Here is a 24,869-nt window from a genome sequence, read left to right on the forward strand (position 1 = left end):
CTTTAAAACTTTGAAATTTTGAAATTTGATATAATCTCTCTCGCTAAAAATTTTAAGATTGTTTCTCTCTTTAAAACTTTGAAATTTGAGATAGTTTCGCTCTACAAAGTTTGAGATAGTTTCTCTTTGTGAAACTTAAAATTTTATATAAAAATTTTGATATAATTTGTCTAAAACTTGAAATTTGATATACTTTCTGTCTCTAAAAATTTTACGCCATTTTCTCTATCTATAATTTGAAAATTAGAGATAATTTTTTTAAAAAAAAAATTTAAAATAGTTTCTCTCATTAAAACTTAAATTTGAGATAGTTTAATTCAGGTTCGATGGGAAAAAAATACCCGATATAATTTTCTCCTCACCTCATGATGTAGGGATTTAGTTTCATGCGAAAATGATCATTTTATGGTAAACGTAACATTTTTCGCATGGAAGAAATTTTCACATGTTTAAAAGAACGAAACAAACAGTGTAACCTCAATTTTCATATGAAAAAAATTCTTAGAATTATTTTCATATTAACCAAACGACCCCTTATTTCGTGTTTAAGCATTAATATAGGACTATTTCACGGTGGTGTTGCCGTATTGGGAATCATCGGGATCATAATTATCAAGATTGAAGTGAATATTAAATCAATAAGGGTTTTGGTCCAAACAAATTAATTTGGCTACTAGTCCAACGAGTTGGAATAGATTATAAATAAATAAAAATTAAAAATAATGGCTAAAAAGTAGATGGTGCGGTTTGTATAGAGCCGAGACTCTAAATAATCAAATTAGAAACGCCTTCAAATAATGTTGAGAAATTTGTTTTCAATACTGAAAAGTTTTGTGATAGCCTTAAATTATATTTTAATATATAGTTATAAAATTTAAAGCTTCAAAAATAGTGTAGATCAAGCATATCTATGAAAACTTAAAAATCTTGAAAATTGATGGTCCAAAAATGTGTTACAAGATGAACTATTTTCAAAACTTGAAATCCATATTTTTCTCATGTCCATGCATCTTGATGTCGAGATGATCAATTTGATGATATTTGGACATCAAAACAACATCTTCTAGTTGAAAATTTTGAGGTACGTTCTTCTTCGATTATTTAGAGCCTAGGCTTTTCCCAAAAATAGAACATATTAGAACAAAAAAAAAAGGTTTCTAAACTTTGTTTAACTGTCGAATTAGTAAAAAATAAATGTTTAGATTTGTCAAATATTGTTTTTGACCATTTTTTGGCTAAACCAAATTTTGTTTTTGATTGGATCAAGCGAACCCCCTTATCAGTAGTCCAACTAGTTGGAGCAAGTGGTCTAGTTCAGTTTTCACGACTATGTAGGGGTGGCAATGGATCCGGACCCGACGCATACCCGTTGGGTATTCTCGACTTGGGTCCGGGTATGGGTACAAGTTTTGGACCCGCTGGTAGGGTCCACGTCTAATAAAGGATACGCGAATAGTCCCTGGTTTGGATACAGGTCCTGCTATACCAAACGCTGCACTTACTTGGACCCGAATTTTTAGTTTACCCAAAGGCCAAAGTTCCAACCCTAAAATAGTTTCAATACTTTTCGACTTCCCTTGGTTCTCCAAACGGCCAACCCCTATCGCCATCCTCCATCTCTCAGTTTCGTAGAGACAGGTCTTTATTTGGATCTCTCTCTCTCTCTCTCTCTCTTATCCCACCCATCAAAACTCAATTCTTTGTTTTTTTTTACTATTGTAGTAGGTTACAAAAAAAAAAGAAGCTCATGGTGAGGCTGGAAATGGACCGGACCAGACCCGGGACCCGACAGGATAGACCTGGAACCCCATGATGGGTTGGGTCCAGGTCTAGTCGGACCCGACCCATTGCCACCCTCCATATGTGAAACATATACCTAGAAAAAAAAAAAAAAAGCTTATATAAGGCCATCACCAATAGGGTTGTATGCTCAAACTGCCTGAAAAACTGTTTTGAGTCTAACAAACTCGAATTGAGACATCAACAATTTGGATATGAGAAAATAAGAACATAGAAAGTTTAGCGACACCTTTCACTATTATCTCTTTCATACTGACACGGACACAGTTTCGGGCTAGGCCATACCGGACCAAGTACATCGTATGGATTCGGGAAGATAGGTCATGTGGTCTGTATTGTTTTAAATAATTAATTGCTTATAGCCATAAGTAACAACCACCGTCTGGGTAGTGTAGTCGGTTATCACGCTAGTCTCACACACTAGAGGCCCCCGGTTCGAACCCGGGCTCAGACAATTTAATTTCTTTTGTGAAGTCAAAAAGGTGCCCACCTTATTATACTGTACAGGTTTTAAGGCAAGGCAGCACTTCTCTAAATTTTGTTACAACTGGCAAGGCAGCACTTCTCTAAATTTTGTCACAAGTTGTAGCTCTATTGTCGAAGCTCTATTGTCGGAAATTTTATAATGGTTTGAAAATCCATATTCAGCCATAATCATGAAATCTAAAAATTAATTTATAATAATTAATTTTATAATAGTTTGAAAATCCATATTAAGCCATAAAATCTCAAAATTTAGAAAAGGTGCAGATCAAGTAAATTTATAAACATTTTAAAATCTTAAAAATAGACAGTCCAAATAATTTGTTGTATAATGTGTTATTTTTAGTAATTCAAATTATTGATTTTTTTTATATCCATATATTTCTAGGTTGAGATGATCAATTAAAACATTTTTCCAATTCATAACACTCTTTTCTACTAGATTTTTGAGATGTACCTTACTTTGTTGCAACCTTATATAATATTTTCTTATAACTATACTTCTCAAGGAGCTTATGAAGTTATCATTCCTACTGGATTTTTTTTGGGAAGGCCCACGTACTTGCTTATTCCAGAAATTCCAAGAAATACCTTAGAAAAAAAACTCTAAAAATAGGAACCCTTGAAAAAATAATAGTCTAAAAATAGGAACCGCTGAAAAAATATAACCTAAAAATAGGAAGGAAAAGTTATATAAGGTGTCAACCGTATGCTGTACACGCAAGGTGCAACTAAAAAACTCACTAGAGAAGGTTGTTTCTATGTTGGAAAATCCTCAAATCGATCATCTCGAACTCAAAAATTCTTAGAAAAGAAAAAAAGAGAAGTTCTAGTCCTAAAAATAGTCCATCTTCTAACACATTATCTAGACCGTCCATTTTTAATAACTTCAAGTATTTATAGATTTGCTTAATCGTCATCATTTCTGGAGCTTTAAATTTCATAATTGGGGGCAACAATAGATTTTTATATCATTTTAAGGCTTTGCGGTACCAATGTGTATTTTCGGAATAGTTTTGAGATGTACCATACTTCAATAGCATAACGTTGATAGCTTATACAAACCTCACCCAAATAGGAAAGGTTCAAGAAATTTGGCTCCACTACAAGTACCAAAGGCCTACAAACTCGATGGAACTATTTTATCGCAATCCAATGTCCAAATAATCCTCAAATAATGTACATATTCACACTCAAATTTGAAAATTTAGCAAAGGGCTCTCCAGTCTAATCCATTACTGGTGTTTAAGAACTTGAATTCCATAACCGATTTGGTGTTTAAAAAATGAACTCGGTGCTCGTTTAGGTTATGCCAAACGGTTAACTTCCCCATCTAATTCATTAAAATTGAAATGTGTAAATGCTCAACTCATTCCGATTAGGTTATGCCAAACGGTTAACTTCCCCATCTAATTCGCCACAATTGAAATGTGTAAAAGCTCAACTCATCAACTGACTTGGTATTGGTAAGAAGTCATGTCACCGAGTTGAAAGATAGACTTAGAAAAATTGTGGACCGATTTTTTTGACCGATTTTCGTGTGAAAAATTCTTAAAAACCCAATATTGGCAGGGCTTGGCAAGACCTGGCCCTAGCCCTAGCCCAATCCTCGTCTCCAAAGGGCCAGCTTAGGCCCAAGCCGAATCGGCCCGGCACCATGTTGGGTTTATGTGGCCTTTAAAGGCCTTATAAGTGCTTGTAAAATGAAATGATATAGTGGAATATAAACTCAGTAGGAGTGTGGTCCTTCGTGGACTATACTAAGCAAATGATGGTTTGCTGATATCAATCTGTGCTTAACGATTTAGGCCAGTCAGTTGGAAAAAACCCATGTTACCTGGGTATGAAGAACAAACCGATAAGGGTTTATGGGTTAGCCCTTGATGAGGTTGGAGAACATGCCCGGATGAGTGAACCGAGAGACTGTGTGACCCTTGTGTGTGATGGTGGCCTACAAAGATAGGGACCAAACCATCATTCATGTACCATCACACGGCATACATATCAATATATCATTCGGGAAAGCCAAAAATCTATCTTTTACGGTGAAGCGTATGCATGTGCGAGAGATACTCCTATGCACCATAGGAGCTATGGTCACATCAGGTCTAGGTGACCTTGACTCGTCTCTAAGGGAGGACCTGAAATCCACAGACTGAGATTGCGATCCCTTGGCTCATCGGCCGGACTTTGGTGACCCGCTAATGAGCCCCTGCTTGGACTGTGGGTCATGGAAAACACTGGATCGGTCTTATAAAACAAATGTGGTATGTAGTCCACAGTTGAAAGTGGAGTGCCCCATGATTGTTGATTCTTAAACCATATAGATCATTTTCCCATCAAATTAATTTAATTGTATCTGTTTTATGATGAAAATTATTTTAAGATTATTATTTGAATTTTTATGAACCTCTGAATATTTTATTTATAATTTTTGGATTTATAAAATTAAAGATATTGATTTTACAATTGTTTAAATATTCAAATAATATTTTAAAATATTTTTATTAATTTTAAATATATAAAAATATCATGGGGGCCCATTGTACACATACCCCCCCCATATTTTTATAAAGTGGGGCCCATGAGTACCTCCCTTCGGTGGCACACCCCACCTTTATTCTCTTTCATATTTTTTGGTGATATGATATGTGGCCATATGGTTGAAAGATATTGACAAAATATTGACTTGATATATCTTTGAAAGATTTTATGAAAAGACTGAGTAGACTTGTGCTATTTTATGGTATGCACAATATTTTGATTAGATTTAATTTATTTAATTTCTATTGATGATAAAATGGTTTAAGAAAGGGGGATAATGGTTTATGCACTTTCCATAATGTTGATGGCCCATCTATGGAATGGATGACTCAGATCTCTCACCCCACAAGTCACCCTTGATCGACGGTCTATGTTCAATTTCACAAGAAGAGGCAAGCCAAAGAAAACCTTAAGAAACCCTAATCTTATTGAAAAGCTACAAAAAATTATTTTCTTTACCAAAAAATCTCTACACTTTATCTTTCTATCTCTCTCTCTTAAGAAAGTTTATCTCTTAAGAAAGTTTATCTCTCTCATGTTTGATCTCTCACTCCCACATTGTGAAAGAAATTGAGGGTTTAGGTTATGGAGTTCTTCTCTCCTATCTCTCAAATATGGATTTATGACTAAGGGTTTTAGGGTTTAACAAAAAGAGAATTCATCTCTCTCAAACTAGGTTGCTTAGAGAATTCATCAAGGGTTTAAGTTTGTGATCAAAGTAGTTCATATTTTATTGATGTGGCTTGGCCGAAATTTGCTTTCCTGGTTCGAGATTGAAGCTAAACCGTTGATCCCACGCCATCGGATGGTGGTGACCCGGTATGGGGTGTAATAAGCCCAATTGAAGTAATCTCCGACACTTTTCTTTTTGTTTCTTACAATCTTATAATTTATTCTCAAGCATAGTGCATAGTTGTTTCAATGGCATTAAGTTGTTAAGATCTTGGTTTTATTGTTATGCTGATTTTATTTTGAAGTTTATCTTATTATAATAAAGACCACATGTAAGTGATCTTTTGCCAAAAGAAAGGGGTGAAAAAAAATAAATAAATGTATTCCCCGTAAAAGATCACATTGGTCTTTTTTTCACACCAGCTTTAGCCATGTCCCATGCCTAACTTTTTAAGGTCGGGCCGGGCCAGGCCCCCCGACACGTTGTAACTACTATACCTCTTTATGGAATTGAAATTGATCTTGTGGGTCATGCATATCAAAGTGCTAGCATATTGGAAAATGTCGGAAATACTGTGTAGTTGATCAATCGTACATAGATTAATTGTTATCACCTTGTACCAGAGATAAATGGTTTCATTGTTTACTTTTTCAAATTATAAATACAAAATACTCGGATACATCCTGAGTTTTTATTTTAGAAATTCTAAAATCTTGTAAATCACCTTGTACCAAAGAGAGAATGTTATTGTGTGTGTGACTAAATGAAAAAGTTATTCGAACTGTTTTATCATTGAAACCATAATATTAAAGAGGAGATCTTGATATATATCTTATATGTGAGCTAAACATTCATTATAAGTGTTATTGCATGTTCATTATAATTTATTAAAATTAATCATTTATAAATGGAAAAGTTTACATAGAGTCGAGGCTCTAATCAATCAAATTTGAGCCTACCTCAAAAATCTCACTAGACGATGTTGTTTTGATGCTCAAATATATCAAATTGATCATCTCGTCATCAAGATGCATGGACATGAGAAAAAAATGGAGTTCAAGTTTGGAAATAGTGTATTTTGTAATGTATTTTTGGACCGTCAATTTTCAAGATTTTCAAGTTTTCATAGATCTGTCGGTCTACACTATTTTTTAAGCTTTAAACTTTATAAATAAAGATGAAAATGTATTTTAAAGCTATCACAAAGATTTTCAATATTGAATCCACATTTCACGATACTATTTGGAGGTACGCTCTGATTTGATTGTTTATAACCTAGGCTTTATACAAACCGCACCCTTTAAGATAAATAGCAAAGTTTCATCTCAAAATGAAATTAGGAAAATTTTGGGGATTACACTAATGTGACTAAAAATCACCCATCATATTTTATCAATCATCATCATCTAAACCTTATCCCAATTATTACATGAATCATGTTCATTCATTCTTTTTTATCAAGGGCCATACCATCAACAAGATCAATAGTTATCATACTTTTGTCACTACTTCTATCCATATCCTTTTGGTCTTTTCTGTTACCCTTTTAGAGCCTTCCACTTAAACCAAATTGTACCTCTTAACCGGTGTTGTATTAAGTCTATACTGCATATGACCAGTCTACATAAGTCTACTTTCCCTTATTTTATCGCCTATAGAAGCCACACCTAAGTTACCTTATATATATTCTTTCTGAATTCTATCATTTCTTATATTGCTACTCGTCCATCTCAACATCCTCATCTCAGGTATGATCATCCTAAGAATATGTTGTTTTCTTAACCGCCCAACATTTTGTCCTATAAAGCATGGCTGGTTTTACAGTCATCCTCTAGAACTTCACCTTCATCCTCAATGGTAGGCGACATTCACATAAAACTCCAGATGTACATTTCCAGTTCATCTATCAAATTCTAATTCTATGTACGACATCTTCATCGATTTCTCCATTCTCTTGAATTATCATCCCATGAAACGTTATCAATATATTTTCCAATATTAAAGTATTATATATATTATTTTAAAATGGAATTTTCTTGTCTGCTTACCTGCTTTATTTAGGAATACCTTATTTTCCTCTTTTCTGTTTTTTCTTGGTAGTTCATCACAGAAGGGAACCGCTAGTCCAAGATTACTTGATGTAGAAAAACACATTTTTTGCATTAAACAAATACTCTAAAAGGACACAGTTAGCATGCGGCTAAGCCCACACATATACAAATGCGGGCTTGACAATAAATATATTTTAAATATAATTTGATCCTAATTTTTAGAGGCATAATATTTAACATGGAGATCATGAATATGAAAAAATAAATAAATTTTAAAAATTAGAAATAATAATTATATTAAGAATACATTTGGACCATTATTTATAATTGTTTTTAGATTGAACTCCTATTTGCATCCATCTTTAAGATTGATGCTTTATACTTCTGGACCGCATATTGTACAAATGTGGTTCAACCCACATGAAAACGATTGTTCCTCTCAAAAAACACATTGCTAAAGATTTCGAGCCTAAAATCATGAGGATATTGTGGGTATCCTAACTTTATAAATTCGTTTTATTGGTGGTGCTACAAGTTTAACGCCCTTATCCATGATGTGTATATGCCAATACCTGCCTTGTTACTAATTTATCATTATTGTTAGTCTTTGTATTTTCTCATTCTTTGTATTTTATCTCAACATGTATATTTGTGCATCCACTCATCATTAAAGAGATTAGTACTCTCTCTGATATCACATTTGTGGAAAATATTATGATATCCCTTCTTGTGGGGAAGATTCTCTCTCTATGTGTGCGTCTCTCTCACTACAAAAAATAGTGCAAGTAGGGAAAGAATAGAAGAAAAGAAATAAGAAAGATAGATAAGAAGAAACTGAATAGTACTTTGGAAGAAATGAACTTGGACGTTTTACTAAGCCTTCAATCAAAGAACTCAAGGAATCCCCTCTTATGGTTTTCTTTCTCAAAGTTCTTTGCAACCCAAAAAACAAGTGGTGGAACATCTAGTTCCCTAGAAAGAACTAGATGATCTAATCTTTCATCTCTTCTTACAATATGAATTTGCGAGGAGATTGTGGGCCTGAAAAATGCAGTTATTGGGTTCACAAATGTCATTGCCCGATGGCATGACACTCATTTTTAACTATCTAAACAGCCCAACATCTACAAAGAGCGGTCAAATTCTATGGTTGGCTTGGAGAGAGTGGTACTGAGGTGTTTCAAATGGTAGTATCAAACATTTTTGGACATAAACACTGTAGAAGATAAAACTAAGGTTTCGAAAAAATAAAAGGAAAGAAAAATAGTACAGAAAGATAAAATAAGCGAGACACAAATATTTATGTAGTTCGGAAAATTACCTACATCTACAAGGCAACAAAATTCTCTTACACTAATAAAAAAAACACCATGCAAGCATGAAGAATACAAGGGATTATAAGCTTTCTCTCAAGCCCAAAAACATGGTCTCTATCTGGAACACTCGCTCAAAGGACTACAAAAACTAACCATTCTCTCAATTTTTCTTTGCATCTCATATTTAGTCTCTCTACAAAACACAAAGTTTATAAAGAATAAACACAAAGACCACCCACGTGAAAGACTTTCCCATCTTGTTTCTAATTTAGAATGACTTTCCTGTCAAATAGGATTTAGTTTCAAAAAAATTTGGGAAAACCCATACCGTATCACATCCTTTTTCCATATTACAAAATAGGAAAGTTCGTATTCTATGGAAATATGATTCATGTACAACATTCTCCCACTTGAAGAAATGTTTCCTTTCTAACTAGTCTGCTACAAGAAATTGTTGCCCACCAGTTATTTCATCAAGTAACCACAAGCTCCAAAGAAGTCCTGCACCATTCATTTCTCAATGGGCTTAGTTAACATATTCGTTGGATTGTCATCAACATGAATTTACTGCAATAAAAAATTTTCATCTTCTACCACATCACGAATAAAGTGATACTTAACATCAATATGTTTAATCTTGTCATATAACGTTGGATTCCTTGCTAAAACCAAAGCACTCTGGTTATCACAATGAAGCATATACTTTATTGCACAACTCGAAACTCACCAAGTAACTTATTTAGTTTAATTGTTTCTTTGGATGTATGAGTACGTGATATATACTCAATCTTTATAGAAGACAAAGCCACCACATAGACTGCAACCTTGATAATTTACTAACTGCACGACCTCCTAAAGAAAAAACATACTTAGTAGTAGACCCTTCCCTTATCTATGTCACCTGCAAAATTTGTATCAACATAACCACTGACTTCTAAATTCATTCTACTGTAACAAATACTAGTATTACAAGCTTCCTTCAAATACCGAAGGATCCACTCCATATATATGTCTTATCTACTTCGGTATTATTTTGAAGAGAACTTCATATGCATGAGAAATGGGGCACAAACTGGTTTGGCGTTATGCATTTTGAACCGTCGCAGAACCTTCTCCACATAACTCTTCTGAGTTAACCACATTTTCCTATTTTTCATGTTTTTAAATACACTCATCCCAAGAATTCGTTTAACGACTCTTAAATATTTTATCTCAGATTTCCTAGCCAACAGAGCTTTAAGTGTGCAATATGCTCTTTTTTTTATTATGCAACAATCATGTAATCGACATAGAATAACAAGATAGTAAAGTTTCCATCACCGTAACCACAAAAATAGGCACAATACTCAGCTTCATTTCTACAAAAATTCAAGCTTAATATGCAAGAGTCGAATCATTTATATCAACACCTGTTTCAACCCATATAAAAATTTCTTGAACTTACAAACTTATTTTTTTACCTTCCTCAATAAAATCTTCAGGTTGGATCATAATAAGTTACCATACAAAAATGAAGTTTTAACATCTAATTGTTCCAAGTCTAAATTAAGAACGATAGCTACAACCAAAACAACTCTAATAGTGGACATGCACACAACAGAAAGAAAATTATACCAAAATTGATACCTAATTTCTGAGCATAATCTTTCACAACCAATTGAGCTTTGTACCTTTTAACAACATATTCTTAAAGACCCACCTACTACCAGTTACCGTTCGTGCTTCTGGTAATTTGACACAGTCTCAAGTTTTACTTTTCCATAGGGCCTCCTTATCTTCTTCCATGGATAAAATCCATTGATTACCTTCTTCGACCTCATATCCCTCATGATAAGAAACTGACTCACCCTCCTTTGTTTGGCAAGCATAGGACAAGAAATAGTCGTTAAGCCCCACATGAGTGTTTTTAAGACTATTAGATCTTCTTAATTCAATACCACTTAAATATTCTCTAAAATTTTTGATAGTTTCAGGTTCTCAGTCCAGACCACTATCTCGCTGGGTCTCATGGGTGCATTCCACATCAATAGCTTTTACATCTGGCTCATCGTGCTTTTTCTGCATGGGTTTTTTATTGAAAACAATATCTTGGCTAATTATAATCTTGTGGTAAGTAGGATCGCACAATGTATGCACCTTTGTACCATCTGCAAAAATCCAAGAAAATTCGTTTTATGGATTTTGCATCCAACTTAGTTCTGTTCTCCTTTAAAATCAAAGAATGTGTATCATAGCAAAAAACACATAGGAAAGAATAATCAACTGATTCACGTATCCAAATCTCTTATGGTATCTTGTAGTCAATAGTAGAACTGAGATGCCTACTAATTAGAAAACAAGTTGTATGAACTACTTCTGCTCAAAAACACTACTCTAACCTGGCATCACTTAACACACACTTGGCACGCTCCATAATAGTATGATTCATCCTCTTAACAACACCATTTTGTTGATGTATTCCAAGAACTGTTACGTTCCTAGCAATATCATGCTCACTACATCAGTTCTTAGACACTTGATGCTCTTAATTTTCTGATTTTCTACCAATGCCTTAAACTTTTTGAAAGAACAACATGCATTTAATTTCCTTTTCAAGATATAAACCCATATTTTTTTTAAAAATCATCAATAAAAGTGAAAAAGTGTGTTGTACCCCTCATAGAAACAACATATGATTTCCATGTGTCCAAATGAATCAATTATAAAAGATCATTACTTTTAGAGATGGATAAAGAAAAGTGGACTTTATTATACTTTCCAAAATAAACAAGAATTCTAAAAATCTAAACTAAAATATTTTAAACTAGGGAGGAGGTTTTTTATCGAGAAGTACATTGAGTCTATACTCACTTGTGTGACCCAAACACGTATTTCATGTCATGAAAGAGTCCACCTCTACAATATCGGTATCTCCCAAAACTGTTTCTTCAACAAGTTTGTACAAATTGCTTGTTGACTCTCCTTTTGCAACAAATAGTTCTCCCTTTGAAATTTTTAGAAATCTATTTTCACATGTAAATATGAAACATTGCTCCTCAAACTTTGTCAAAGACAAGAGACTACTTTTGAGACCTGGAACGTGTTTAACACCACCCAGGATTGTGCATATGCCCAATGAACATCTTGATTCTTACATCTCCAACTCCTACTATTTTATATGAATCATTATTTCTCATGTAAACAATACATCTATCACATGGTTGGTACTTATAGAGCCAATCCCTATGTGAAGTCACGTGAAAGGATGTACCTGAATAAAGTAGCCAATACTACAAAAAATTTTCCTTATCCACAAGCATAACTTTTCCATATGTAGAATACTCAATTATTCTACGAAATTTCCTTGAGACTGATATGAATTAGGCTTCTCATTAGAATCAGATTTAGGGGGGCTTCCAGGTTTTTTTTTTTTGTGTCTTACAATCTTTCTTCACATGACCTAATTTTTACAGCTCCGACACTTCATTTTCTTACGCCCTCTTGATTTGGATTTTGACTGATCTCTTCATGTAGCTTTATCTATTGATTTATCTCATGATACAAATACATTCCCAGATGAATCCTTATCAAACTTTCTCCTAGACTTCTCCGTCATAGTTGCTGAAACAAATGAATCAAATTCAAGAGATTTCACACTATTGAGAGTCATGAGCAATCCATGCATGATTCTGGCATAGAACAAAGTAACATAGTTGCTTTATCTTCTTCATTAATTTTTACATCTAGTGATATCATCTTGGTAATCAAGGCATTTAACTCATTTAGGTGCTCTTGCAAAGATGCACCATTACTCATCTTGAATTGTAAATTAACTGATGACGAAAATTTTTATTAAAAAGTGACTTACCTTCATAAATATTTTTTAGCATGTCCCATAAATCTTTCATGGTAGTTTTTTGAGGAGATATTGACTAGAAGGAACTCATTAAGCGCCAAACAGATATCTACCCTAGCCATCATCCTTCTCATCAAATTCCTCATCATCTTTTAAAGCCACTATGCAACCATCTTTCACCAACATCATATGCATCTTTAATTTCTAGGTTGAGAAATTCAAATCGTCAAAATTTGAAATTCATATTTAGTTGAACTTCCTCAAGCCATATTTAATGATATGCAATCTTCCACAAACCTTGTGCTCAACAAGGATCTTAAACCCTAAATATATGAAACCAATTGTAGAGGATTAAAACAAGGTTTGGAAAAAATAAATAGAAAGCAAAATAATACAGAAAAATAAAAGAAGAGAAACACAAAGATTTACGTAGTTTGACAATTGCCTACGTCTATGGGGCAACAACATTCTCTTCTACTAATAAAAAAACATCATGCGCGTTTGCATAATACAAATGATTATAAGCTTTCTATCAATCCCTAAAAACACCTACCCCAAGGACTACAAAAAAACTAGTCATTTTCTCAATTTTTCCTTGCATCTCATATCTTCTCTCTGCAAAAAATAACTTTTATAAAGAATAACCACAAAGACCACCAACATGAAAGCCGCGATAGACTTTCCTATCCAATAGGATTTAGATTCCACAAAATACGAGAAACACGTGACCTCAAAAACCAATAGCATATCGCATCCCATTTTCATCCTACAAAATACGAAAGTTCCTATTCCATGGAAATATGGAGTCTTGCATAACAAACACAAGCATCATGATGTTTTTAATAGATTGGGAGTATGTGAGGAAGGAATTTTGGGAAATATCAAAGGTGGATGTCTCGTATAAAATCAAAGAGGTCAATGAGATGAGAGATGCAAGTATGGTGGGCATTACCAATGGAAACCACATGTGAGAGGTTATATTAAAATAAACTTTGATGAGAGTTCACAAGCAAATCCAAGATAGGGTGGTGTAGATATTCAGAATGATAATAGGAATAGTTTATTATCCTATTTTGATCGTTTAGGAGTAGTTGCCGCAAATGGGGCAAAAGTTATATCTCTGGTGTGGGGGCTAAAACCAATTAATGAAATGCATAGATGAATTACGAGGGAAGGGGATCCATTGAACTATATCAAATGGTTTAAGGGAGAATTGAGTGTCATGGGCATTGAAATCAATGATTAAGGAAAGGACACGGTTTTTATGCGCCTAGCCTCAACACTGTCGAAATGTGGGCTTAACAATAAATATATTTTTTAAATATAATTTGATCTTAATTTTTAGAGAATATATAATATTTAACATGGAGATCATGAATATGAAAAACAAAAAACAATTTGAAAAATATAAATAATATTTATATTAAGAAAGCATTTGGATCGTTAGGTATAATTGTTTTTAGATGGACCATCAATTTCATCCATCTTTAAGATGAATGTTTTATACCTCTGGACTGCATATTGTAGAAATGCGGTCCAGCCCAACACTCAATTTATTCATCATGTATAGAGGAGTTCTAGTTAACATAGGACTTTCAGCTAATACTTCAACTGTAAAACAATTTATTCATCATGTATAGAGGAGTTCTAGTTAACATATGACTTTCAGCTAATACTTCAACTGTAAAACATAAAGTTTACATGAGGTATCAACAAGTCACAACCACCGGAAAAGGTCAATTGGACGCTATAAGACCTTCCAATTGATCATCTGTCTCTCAAGATGTTTGAAATACATATATTTTTTAAAAATAAAAACTTTAGTCCTATAGTACATCTGGTAACACATTATCCATTACTATTTCATTTTTAATATTTTAAGTGTTTATAGATATGTTTGATTTGCACTATTTCCATGCTTAGAATTCCATAAATAAGGGTCGAAATAGATTATAAGGTGTCATAAGGGTTGGGCACCAGATTTACATTTTCCGAGATACGGAGCTTCACCATTGATTGTTTAAGGCAGACCACGTGTATAGCCCACAACCAATTGTAAATCAATATTAAGCTAAAAGATATTCTACTCCCTTGGAATTATATTGTCTATATACTCCATCAGGTAAAACACTACCTATGCTTAATTTTATATTCATACAATTTATATAAACAAAATTAAAAATAAAATACTTTGGGACGTCGGATTTAAGATCAAATGGAGAGTGGCTCAAAAATAAAATACTTTGAGACGTTGGATTTCATCTTCTAATTTCCTTATGTGGATTTACAAAAACATAAAAAGTTAAAATAAATAAAAAAACATAGACAAACATTACAATTCAACCTTGAGCGGTACAAAGGTTGAGGCCTCTTATAAACCTAACTCAATCAAAACCTTTTGCATCCTGAAAACTCAAAATGAGAATATGTTACATTGATTATCCAAAAATAAGACGAAAAATGTCTAATCCCATGTCTTAAGCCTTCATAATATCAAAAGGGCGCGATTTGGGAGCAACAATCTTCAAGCTTATCTCGTCCAACCCCTGCAAGACCAACACATTAAAAACTTGTGAAAAGATTCTTTGTTCCCACAGGAGAATGGCATCCATTTGTGACCTCATGAAAAACCCAAAGATAAAGTATATGTAGGATCTCAATATCTTTTTTTTAAAAAAAGAAAAATGTTAATGCACTTGCAACCTTAGTAGGAGTATTATTTAGATGTTGGCACCCTGCTCCTTGACCACGTAGACCTACAGGGTACTCCCTTAAAACTTAACCAGGCTATGTGAGTAGCTGGAAACTTCAAAATATTGACTAGCGACCGTCCAAACTTTGGACGGTTACGGCTAATGGTTTAAAACCTCGAAAACCACCTCCTTTTAAATAAATTATTTCGTGATTCTTAAGTTGATCTCAAATTTTGAATAAACAAAAACAAATCTTCGAGCATCTCCTTGTATCAAAAGTAAACGGTCTTATTTTATACTCTTGGATGTGAAACCAGTTGGTTGGGCATGTGTCATTAATTTGGTACAAAGTCCAAAATAGAACTTCTTGAAGGTTGTAACACAATTCAATATGCCAGATTTCAGATTCAATGGTTGAGGATGATTGTGAGCTCTTTGTATCAAAATTGAACATGTTTCATGGTATGCATGGTGTTTCTTTAATTATGGGTATGTTGGAATTTGAACTCCAAACCTTGCCTTTCTTCTAGTAAAGAAAAATTGAGGGCCAGATAGAGAGAGACTCACCATTCCAGACTTGCAGTGCTTATAAGCATTCTCCATCACATCATAGACATTGTTAATATCAGGGCGGCCATCACTTGACTGAGCAACACAGAGAACTGCGACATACAATATAGACCGGAAGTGTTCCTCATCGTACTTTCCATTCAACTTTGGATCTACAAGATCAGACAAGGGTCGGATTCCTGAATTCACATCCTTTGCCTGAAAGATGATCCACCAAATGATAAATATTTGCTCATAGACACACAGGCACGTGCGCATAGAGAGAGAGAGAGAGAGAGAGAGAGAGAGAGATGAATCTTGTGGCACTACCGTTCTAGCCAGCGTATCTCGAGCCAACACGTCAAGCTCAATGACTCTCCTTCCTGAAAGAATTTGCAGAATAACAATGCCAAAGCTATATATATCACTGGCTAATGTGAGTGTAGCATTGCTAGCATACTCAGGATCCATGTACCCGATTGTGCCTTTCACCTCTGTAAACACCTTACTCTGCTCCATCCCCAACATTTTTGCTAATCCGAAATCTGAAAGTTTTGCCTCAAAATTTTCACCCAGCAAAATATTAGTTAGCTTGATATCCCTATGAACAATGCACCCGTCTGGATAATTATGAAGAAATCTGAGAGCCAAAGCACAATCTCTCAGTATGGTTAGCCTTCTCTCCCAAGAAAGAAATGTCTCATTTCCTGAAAAAACAAAGCACATATAGCATCTCCCAATGGGAATTTTGATGCATTTCATTTGAAACAGTAGAAAATAAAACTATGCTCTCATACCATTTGTTAGAATTTAGAAAGCAGCGATGTACATCTTGATTTGGAACTACCCAGGTTCAACGATATTCTAATTGGATAGTGAAAGCCTAACCATATTGGTCAATGGCAATGCAAAAAACTAATAGATAACAACATAATAAGATCAAACACAAAGGAAAGTAAAATTGAAAATAAAAGCATTAAAAAAGCCTAAACTTTACATGGTTCATCACATATGTCACTATTCCACAAAGCAACGAGAATAAGTGATTTTACTATAGCAACTCTTAAAAGGACAATACCTCTCTTAAAAAAGCACATTCTCTCTCTCTCAAAAAAAAACACACCTCTTTATAACCAAAATACCCCTATAGGCCACGGAAGTTCTCAAACCAATGATACCTATCCTTAACCACCCACAAAGGCCCATTGGCCCTACTATGCCCCAACTAGATGCCGGTCCCCCGGACTCTGCCTATTAGGGCTAGAGAGTAGGGAAGATCAAGTCTAATATAAAATAGTTATTATAGGTTATCCTTATAAATCAGGGCATGGCAACACAGAACAAATATCAGAGCAAGTTTTTTTTTTCTTAATAACGAGCATTTGGGAAATATCCAATTCTCTTGATAATCATATTTAAGCTATTCTTGACATGGTACCAGAGCAAGATTCAATTGTCTAATGAGCATTAGTCCGATTCTACGAGTGGGGTTTGGAAAAAGTCCAATTTATATAAACTAATATTACATAATGTGAAATATTATGTAATTGTCTAGCAAGGTCTAACTACTACCAACAAGTGGTATCAGAGTTAATATTGTACTACAGTTCAACACCCTAACAAAAAAAATCATCATATTTAATTGAAAAGAAGAATGCTTTACTTCGGAGTTGGTAAGAGAGGTTCCCGTTAGGGCAATATTCATAGACTAAGTATTGCTGTTGATCTTCCTCACAGCAACCAAAGAGGCAGACGAGATTGGGGTGACGTATCCTCGAGAGGCCATGAACTTCTGCATAGAACGAGTCTGCAGTGCTGCGACGCTGTATGTGTTTAATGGCCACTACTTGGCCACTTGGAAGGACACCCTTGTACACTATGCCTGCGCTTCCATAGCCAAGGCACACCCTTGGGTTGATGGAGTTCATGGCATTTTCAATCTCCTCTTTCGAGAATCTGTAGAGCCCCGACCAGGTGCTCACCTCTTTTATGGACATAGATGGCAGTGCTGTGAGAAAGAGAGAGTCAATAAGCATTTCTTAGGACCCAAGCAGAGGGCGAGAGGGAGAAATTTGATGTGTTTGTATCTGTCAGAGCGAGGAGAGAAGCATTTCGATCCTTCTCTGTCTCTGTGTGTATGTGTGTGTGTGGGAGAGAGTGTTTATGGGAACCCAATCATAGTAGCATAAGTGAGAGAGCTAGGAGAGAAGCACCTTGGAGAGATTTTGTGTCCTTCTCCTTCTTGTTTTGCACTAGTCTTATGAGCAAGACAATCAGGAGTAGTGCAGTGAACGCCATGACTAGGGTCAATACCATGCTCCACACCAGATCTGGGGTTCTCTCACAATTAGTTAATTGAGAGAGAGAGAAATGTGAGAGAGAAAGAGTGTGGTTGTGATGTAGTCGAGATGATCGTGCTCATCTCGACTGCATCAGGTTGTATAAGAAATCCTATGGTTTTAGTGAACTCACATTTGTTCTTTGGGGCATCTGTCCAATGAGAAACCGACGATCAGGTTCATGCAATCAACCACAAAAATGCATAAGAATAGCATTGGTTAAAGGAAAACGTTTATATATGGTTGCAACCTTAAAATGTAGAATTAAGATGCACCTCAAAAATCCATCATAAAAGGTTGTTTTGATGTTTGAAAATCTTCTAATTGATCATCTCGATATGGAGATGTATGAATATAAAACAAGAAACAATTTGACTCCTTAAAATAATGTATCGTGCAATATATTATCTAGACCGTCTGTTTTCAAGATTTTCATGTGTTTGTCAATCTATTTGATTTGAAACATTTTTAGAGTTTAAAATTTTATTATTAGATATGAAAATAAATTCTCAAGCCATCCTAAGAATTTTTTACATACATCTATGACATAATTTAGAAGTACATTTAATTGGATTGTTTAAGATTGCAACCTTATGCAAACCACACCGTTAGTTAAATCCATTATTAATGCAACATAAGTCAATCCATTGGTAAAAAGTAAGGGAAAATATCTCCATACCTCTTATTTTTTACACTTATTTCTCAAGAGACACGAGGATTTAAACTATTTCTGATGACATAAGTTCTCCATCTTTTCCATCTTCCAAGCCCTCATACCCCATGGACATATACAATTTGTGAAATGACTCCATCTCTTTCTCTCTAAACTCTATCTATCGCTCTCAAATCTCTCTCTCTCGCCCTTCTATCTCTCTCAAAACTATGTCTCTCATTCTCTCGCCCCTCTCTCTCTCTCAAATAACCAAAGTAAAGTTTGGGTTTCCCTTGCAAAACACGCATCCATCTCTTTTCTAGTACAAGTTTTGCAATGTTCCCTTATTAAACTCAAGCGTAGAGTTCGCAATAAAAGTAGGAGGAGATCTTGCAGCATTGTACCCACCATATGTCTCCAGTGAAAAGTTGGTGGTATTAATGGTGAGGAGAGAGATTTGGGTCACCATGGGCTTGAGCATTGCAAGTTGGGCATTATTTGTAGAGAGAAAACCTTCGATCAAGGTGAGAACTGTGTGGTACTATTGAAAATGAAAGAAGACCTCAAAGAGAAGGCGATACCAAATGTGTAGCCATGTAATTTCTGGATGCCAGTGTCTTGGCAAAGCTGGAACACATTGTTATTGTCATCAGCCATGATCACAATGGCCAGTACTGCAAGCACTGTGATTGCACTCTCTACCCTAAAGAAAAACCTTAGTTTTTTCGTTGCAAAGATTTTGGAAACTAAAAGCTCTCTAGACCATCGCAAATTGAAATTGAAGAGAGCTAATTCTAGGGTTTGTAAGTCAAATGGAGTTCTTCTCGAGACTTTGAGTAGGAAATTGTAGCCCTTGCTAGAATTTGTGGCCTCCTCTATGTTGAAATTGAGGAGAATCTTTGATGTTTTGAGAGAGAGAGAGAGAGGGGCAAGAGAGTGAGAGATAGAGTTTTAAGAGAGATAGAGGGAGGGGAGACAGAGATGGAGTTGAAAGAGAGGGGAGAGGGAGATATAGAGGGAGGGGAGACAGAGATGGAGTTGAAAGAGAGGGGAGAGGGAGATACGGGTTTTGAGAGAGATTGAGTCATTTCACAAATTGTTTAGGTCAATAATGTATAGTCAAAAGAGTTTAGGGGGTTGGAAGATAAAAAAGATTGAGACTTTATGCCGTCATAAATAGTTTAAATCCTTGGGTGTGGTGAAAAATGAGAGGTATATGATATTTTCCCTAAAAGTAATAAATAAAATCAATCCTATGATAGCATTTGGGTTACAAACAATATACTAACAACTTAAAAAATTGGTATAAATAATTGAGGTACGTCATTCTTGCCCTAAATATCCATCCTTAGACAATTGACAGGCTTGGGGTGGAGGAATAGTACATCTCAATTCTTAAAGAATCTGCTGACCTCCCATTGAATCCCAAATGTTGTATCATACTATAAGCGAAGGTGGAAGTGGATGGGGGGTTTTGTAATACTAATAATGATTTTAAAAATGGGAAACTTATACCCATCTCAATATCTCACATGAGAAGATATCACTTAGTATATGAGATTTTTTTTATTTTTTTTTCAAGAAACCTTTTTTTTTTTTTGGTAATAAAAAAAAGGTAAATCAGTGGAGATTTGGACTCCTACCAATTTCTCTCTCTTCACATCCCATAATAGAAGTATGGGAAATGTATCAAATTACCCATCAGAGATGAACAATTTAACCCCTTAAACACATGTTTTATTTAATTTCAAAATATTAAAAATAATACATGATATTAGTAGGGAATAGTTGCAAATGAGTAAAATGTTAAATAGGTCATGTTTCATGAGTAATTTGATCAATTTCCTTATAAGTACTTTCAAAAACAATATCTCAAGAATACTATCCTAACATCTATTTGCTCAATAAGGCGTAAGAGGTATTAAGGAGCTTTTTTAAGTGATTCACCTAAGAATTATCAAATAATTATTCTAAAAAAATAAAATGGATTATAAGTTTTTTAAACACTTAGATCGAACTGTCCAAAAACTGAACAATCCTTGGTCAATAGACATTAACCTTTTCAGGCACTTAAAGATTCTGATTAAAAAAAAAGAAAAATTTATTTTTTAGGTTGATTAGTAGGTTCAAGAGGTTGCATGCGAATGCTCAAAATACCATTGGGTTGGGTTTTACATGAAGAAAAATGAGAAAATGGTCCTGCAGGAGCAAGAAATCTTTTCAGCTTACTGAATCGAATCCGAAGTCATTTTGAAGTGCTAAAGTTTTCAAATGATATTGGTGTTTCCATACACTATTATCTTAATAAATATTGGGAAAAGTTTATATAGAGCGGAGGATCTAAACAATCAAATCTGAGCCTACAGCGGAACTTTCACTAGAAGATGTTTTGATGCTCAAATATCCTCAAATTGATCATCTCGATATCAAGATATATAGGCATGAGAAAAAAATGGATTTCAAGTTTGAAAAATAGTGTATTTTGTAACGTATTTTTGGACTGTCAATTTTCAAGATTTTCAAGTTTCCATAGATATGTTGAACTACACTATTTTTTAAGCTTTAAACCTTATAAATAAAGTTGAAAATATATTTTAGGGCTATCACAAAGATTTTCGGCATTGAAACTGCATTTCTCATCACTATTTGAAGGTAGGCTCTAATTTGATTGTTGAGAGCCTAGGCTCTATACAAACCGCACCCATAAATATTTTACCTTTTTTGGATACTATTATCTCATAAGGTATTTAGAAAGAGGTATTTGTATTCTTAAATATCAATATGTCCCACATATTCCGGAAGCCGCTTTGAAAGGAGGCACAAAATTGGAAGTTGCCCCTTCATCTATTTATGACCCCTAATGATGTGTACTTGGTACCTTGATAGGTTTTCTAGAAGTCCAAGCGAATTGTCAAAACAGTGTATCCTTGGTGTAGTTGATAAATTCCCATTCTGGGAAAAAGTATATGAGTTGTGATAATGGAATGCATATTATGGTCCATTGGACCATAGAAAATTTATAGTCATTTGGATTGTATGGTGACTGCAGTAGAGAACCTACGAGAACTTTATATGAAGAACCACCATCCGTCTATCGATTTGAACGGTGCTAGACACTTATGACCACATTGGTCACATGAATCGTATAGTATCGGGCCTGGGCCACGTTGACCCCGGCCCTAGTCTAGCCATAGTCTCTATAGGTTAGTGGAAGCCCTGACCAAACTAGACCAAATCGGAAAGACCCTAGCCCAAGCCTAACCTTAGCCCAGAAAGGCCAAATAGACGGAAAAAAAAGTTAGAAAAAGGGATAAAAAAGGACTGGGTCGTTGGCACTAGGTCCTGAATTTTTAAGGACGATTGGACTTAGGGGTGGCAATAGACTCGGGAACCAACCTGAATGAATCCAGGTATGAGTCCAAAAATTAGGTCTAGTAGGTCAGATCTAGGTCCAAATATTGGACGTAAATACTATTCAGGTCCTAATTATATAAAATATAATATTAATGTTTTTTTTATTTTTGGATCGGGTCCGGGTTCAATAACTTCTGGTCGAGGCCCAGCTAGACCCAGACCCGATTTGACCTGTTCCCACCCCTAACTGGGCTGTCAGGCCCATTGCCAGCCCTTCTTTCCTAGTTTCCTTGACAATAATAAATACAATAGAGAGAGAGAGAGAGGAGCTTCTCCTTAATCATTGAGGGCAGAGATTACATGTGGTATGCAATGCCGGAAGGCACTCGAAAAAGCTCCTAACCCAGGTGGCGTTCTTTATATTAGGTGTGGCAACTGCAATAACAAGCGCCGTGCTGCATATGCCAGTCTCATTACTCTCTACCTTCAAGGCTTTCATAAGTGCCTGTGTCGCATTTTTAAGACCATCGGTGCACACCCTGCAATCTTCTTCAAACGTATCAATCTCGATCCTGGAACAAATGCCATCAAATGGAGGAGTCTCCATGGCCTTAACACCTGAGACAGTGAGCTCAGAGCACTTGCCATGGCCTTGAGAGAGGGTTGAGAAGCCACAGTGATCAATATTGATGGATCCATTTTGTGGAAGAGATGAATTGCATTCCATCCATTCTAGGCTAGGCATGAAGATTTCGTTTGATTTATACGCCCGAAGAGCTAGGGCCTCAGTGAGGGTGGCCAAGCCATCGACGCAACAGGTGTTTGTCTGGATGGCTCCCCATGCTTTCACTCTCTCCGGGGAAGCCATGCAGCTGCCCGACGGCTCGTACGGGTATGCTGTGAAATTCAAGAGGCAGGCTGACGAAGAAGAAAGATGAATGATTCATCAGAAAGTTTCAGCAGTATTTCGACTAGTAATTGTGCTCTGTGATACATACAACTTAGATGATGGATGTCATCTCCCTCATCTGAATTTAAATATAGTTGGTGGGGATGAGTTGTTCTACCGCTCGAGCAGAAGAATGACTCATCTGCACCATTTTTATTGAATATGGACCATGGAAATGACATGTGTCAAACAAATGGAATAAGAAACGCGTCATAGGAAACTTTAAAGTAAGGGCGGGTAAAGGTAGAAGAACATAGGGAATTGGACTATATAGTGAAAAATATAACCTGAAACTTCTTGTTAGCTAAGGTTATCACCATCCAATGAAATGCTGAATGTCAATGTAGAAAGAGAGAAGGAGAGAGGTCATGATAGGACGTCCCAATCATGGTTGCATTCTATCTCCATCACCCTCAATCAATCCATCCAACCTTGATAATTCCAATGGAGTATGGATTTCCATGGACCACTAGACTACAATGTAGTTGAAATTATATAATATTTCATTGATTAGGCTGTATTGGAAATTTTTTTATTTTTTGCAGAGAACTCATTGTATAATGATGTATTAAAAAATATACAAGACCAATATAAATATAAATATTGGGGACTTGATCACAGGGCACCACGACAAGTACCTGAGTGAGCCATGTCCAAGAAGAGAAGAAGAAAGATGAAATATGGAAGGTTTCCGTGATAAAGAGCAGCTTTCATGGCGTTCAACACTTATGTTCATGAAATGAAGGTGGTGGAGGATGATAGATTGGAATTGATGGCCATGGGAGATGATAATGTGCTCAAAATTTCAGAAAACGAAGGTGAACCTGGTAGATATAGAGGCATTGTTTCCTTGGGGAATCCGAAAGAAAGCTGGACATTGGTTGGAGAAGTGGATTATTTGTTGGTTTGTTGTCCCTGTACCTCTTTGTGATTCTCGATTCCAATTCTTTACATAAACGGCCCATCCTTCCATTCAAATGCCGCCACTAAGTAATATAAATAAAGGAAAAAGTTTATATAGAACCGAGGCTCTATACAATTAGATTAGAGCCCACTTCAAAAATTTCACTAGAGGAGGTTGTTTTGAAGCCCTAATATCCTCAAATTGATCATACCGACATCAAGATGCATGGACATGAGAAAAAAATGGATTTCAAGTTTTGAAAATAGTGCATCTTGTAACGCATTTTTTGGACTGTCAATTTTCACGATTTTCAAGTTTTCATTGATCTGCTCGATCTACACTATTTTTTAAGCCTTAAATTTTATAATTAAATATTTCTAAGGCTATCTCAGAGATTTCTAGTATTAAAGCCATATTTCTCGACACTGCTTGAAGGTATGTTTTACTTTGATTGTCTAGAGCCTCGGCTCTATACAAACCGCACCCTAATATAAAAGCCTAAACTATCTAAGGGTGGGTTTTATGGGAATTGAAGAAATAAATGGGTAAAATAGGCATTTTTCCCTTCATAAAATAGGTGAGGATGAGGTCAATGGATTATTCTATCATGGAAGCCTTATCCTTTTGTATTTGTAAACGTAGCAAACTCCGGCTATGGAAAAATACCTACCCCGCACACCCCCCCTACACATGAAAACAACAAAGAAAAAAACCTCTCTCTGTCTCT

At 35.2% G+C, this 24,869-nt stretch overlaps 1 protein-coding gene and 1 non-coding gene across 3 annotated transcripts; one reads left to right on the plus strand and one right to left on the minus strand.

Moving 5' to 3' along the window:
* Positions 1-2,180: 2,180 nt before the first annotated feature.
* TRNAV-CAC (transfer RNA valine (anticodon CAC)) lies at positions 2,181-2,254 on the plus strand. Its single transcript has one exon. It is a non-coding gene; the product is annotated as a tRNA-Val (tRNA).
* Positions 2,255-14,921: 12,667 nt separating this feature from the next.
* Positions 14,922-24,035, minus strand: LOC18425973 (putative serine/threonine-protein kinase PBL28). 2 transcript variants are annotated; one of them, XM_088869841.1, is made up of 8 exons: positions 23,877-24,035; positions 22,650-23,207; positions 18,417-18,434; positions 18,158-18,274; positions 17,608-17,952; positions 16,275-16,651; positions 15,963-16,163; positions 14,922-15,248 (listed from the first exon to the last, which is right to left on the minus strand). In XM_088869841.1, the coding sequence occupies exons 1-8, from the start codon at positions 23,950-23,952 to the stop codon at positions 15,180-15,182; spliced, it is 1,761 nt and encodes a 586-aa protein (XP_088725967.1). In that variant the 5' UTR covers positions 23,953-24,035; the 3' UTR covers positions 14,922-15,179. The 2 variants fall into 2 exon arrangements, with proteins under 2 accessions (XP_088725967.1, XP_006830569.4); XM_006830506.4 differs by lacking the exon at positions 22,650-23,207.
* Positions 24,036-24,869: the final 834 nt, after the last annotated feature.

The sequence above is a fragment of the Amborella trichopoda genome, chromosome 6, assembly GCF_054954075.1.
Source record: "Amborella trichopoda isolate Santa Cruz 75 chromosome 6, AtrichopodaSantaCruz75HAP2 v2.0, whole genome shotgun sequence".
In the NCBI taxonomy this organism is placed as follows: domain Eukaryota; kingdom Viridiplantae; phylum Streptophyta; class Magnoliopsida; order Amborellales; family Amborellaceae; genus Amborella; species Amborella trichopoda.

Bases quoted from the DNA above. Each gene is read 5' to 3' on its own strand.
- LOC18425973 (XM_088869841.1), bottom strand. From the start codon at position 23,952: ATGAAAGCTGCTCTTTATCACGGAAACCTTCCATATTTCATCTTTCTT. The intron at 17,953-18,157 runs GTGCTTCTCTCC...TCTTTCTCACAG, and splicing joins GGACACAAAATCTCTCCAAG to CACTGCCATCTATGTCCATA. The intron at 15,249-15,962 runs GTGAGTCTCTCT...TTGGTCTTGCAG, and splicing joins AGCACTGCAAGTCTGGAATG to GGGTTGGACGAGATAAGCTT.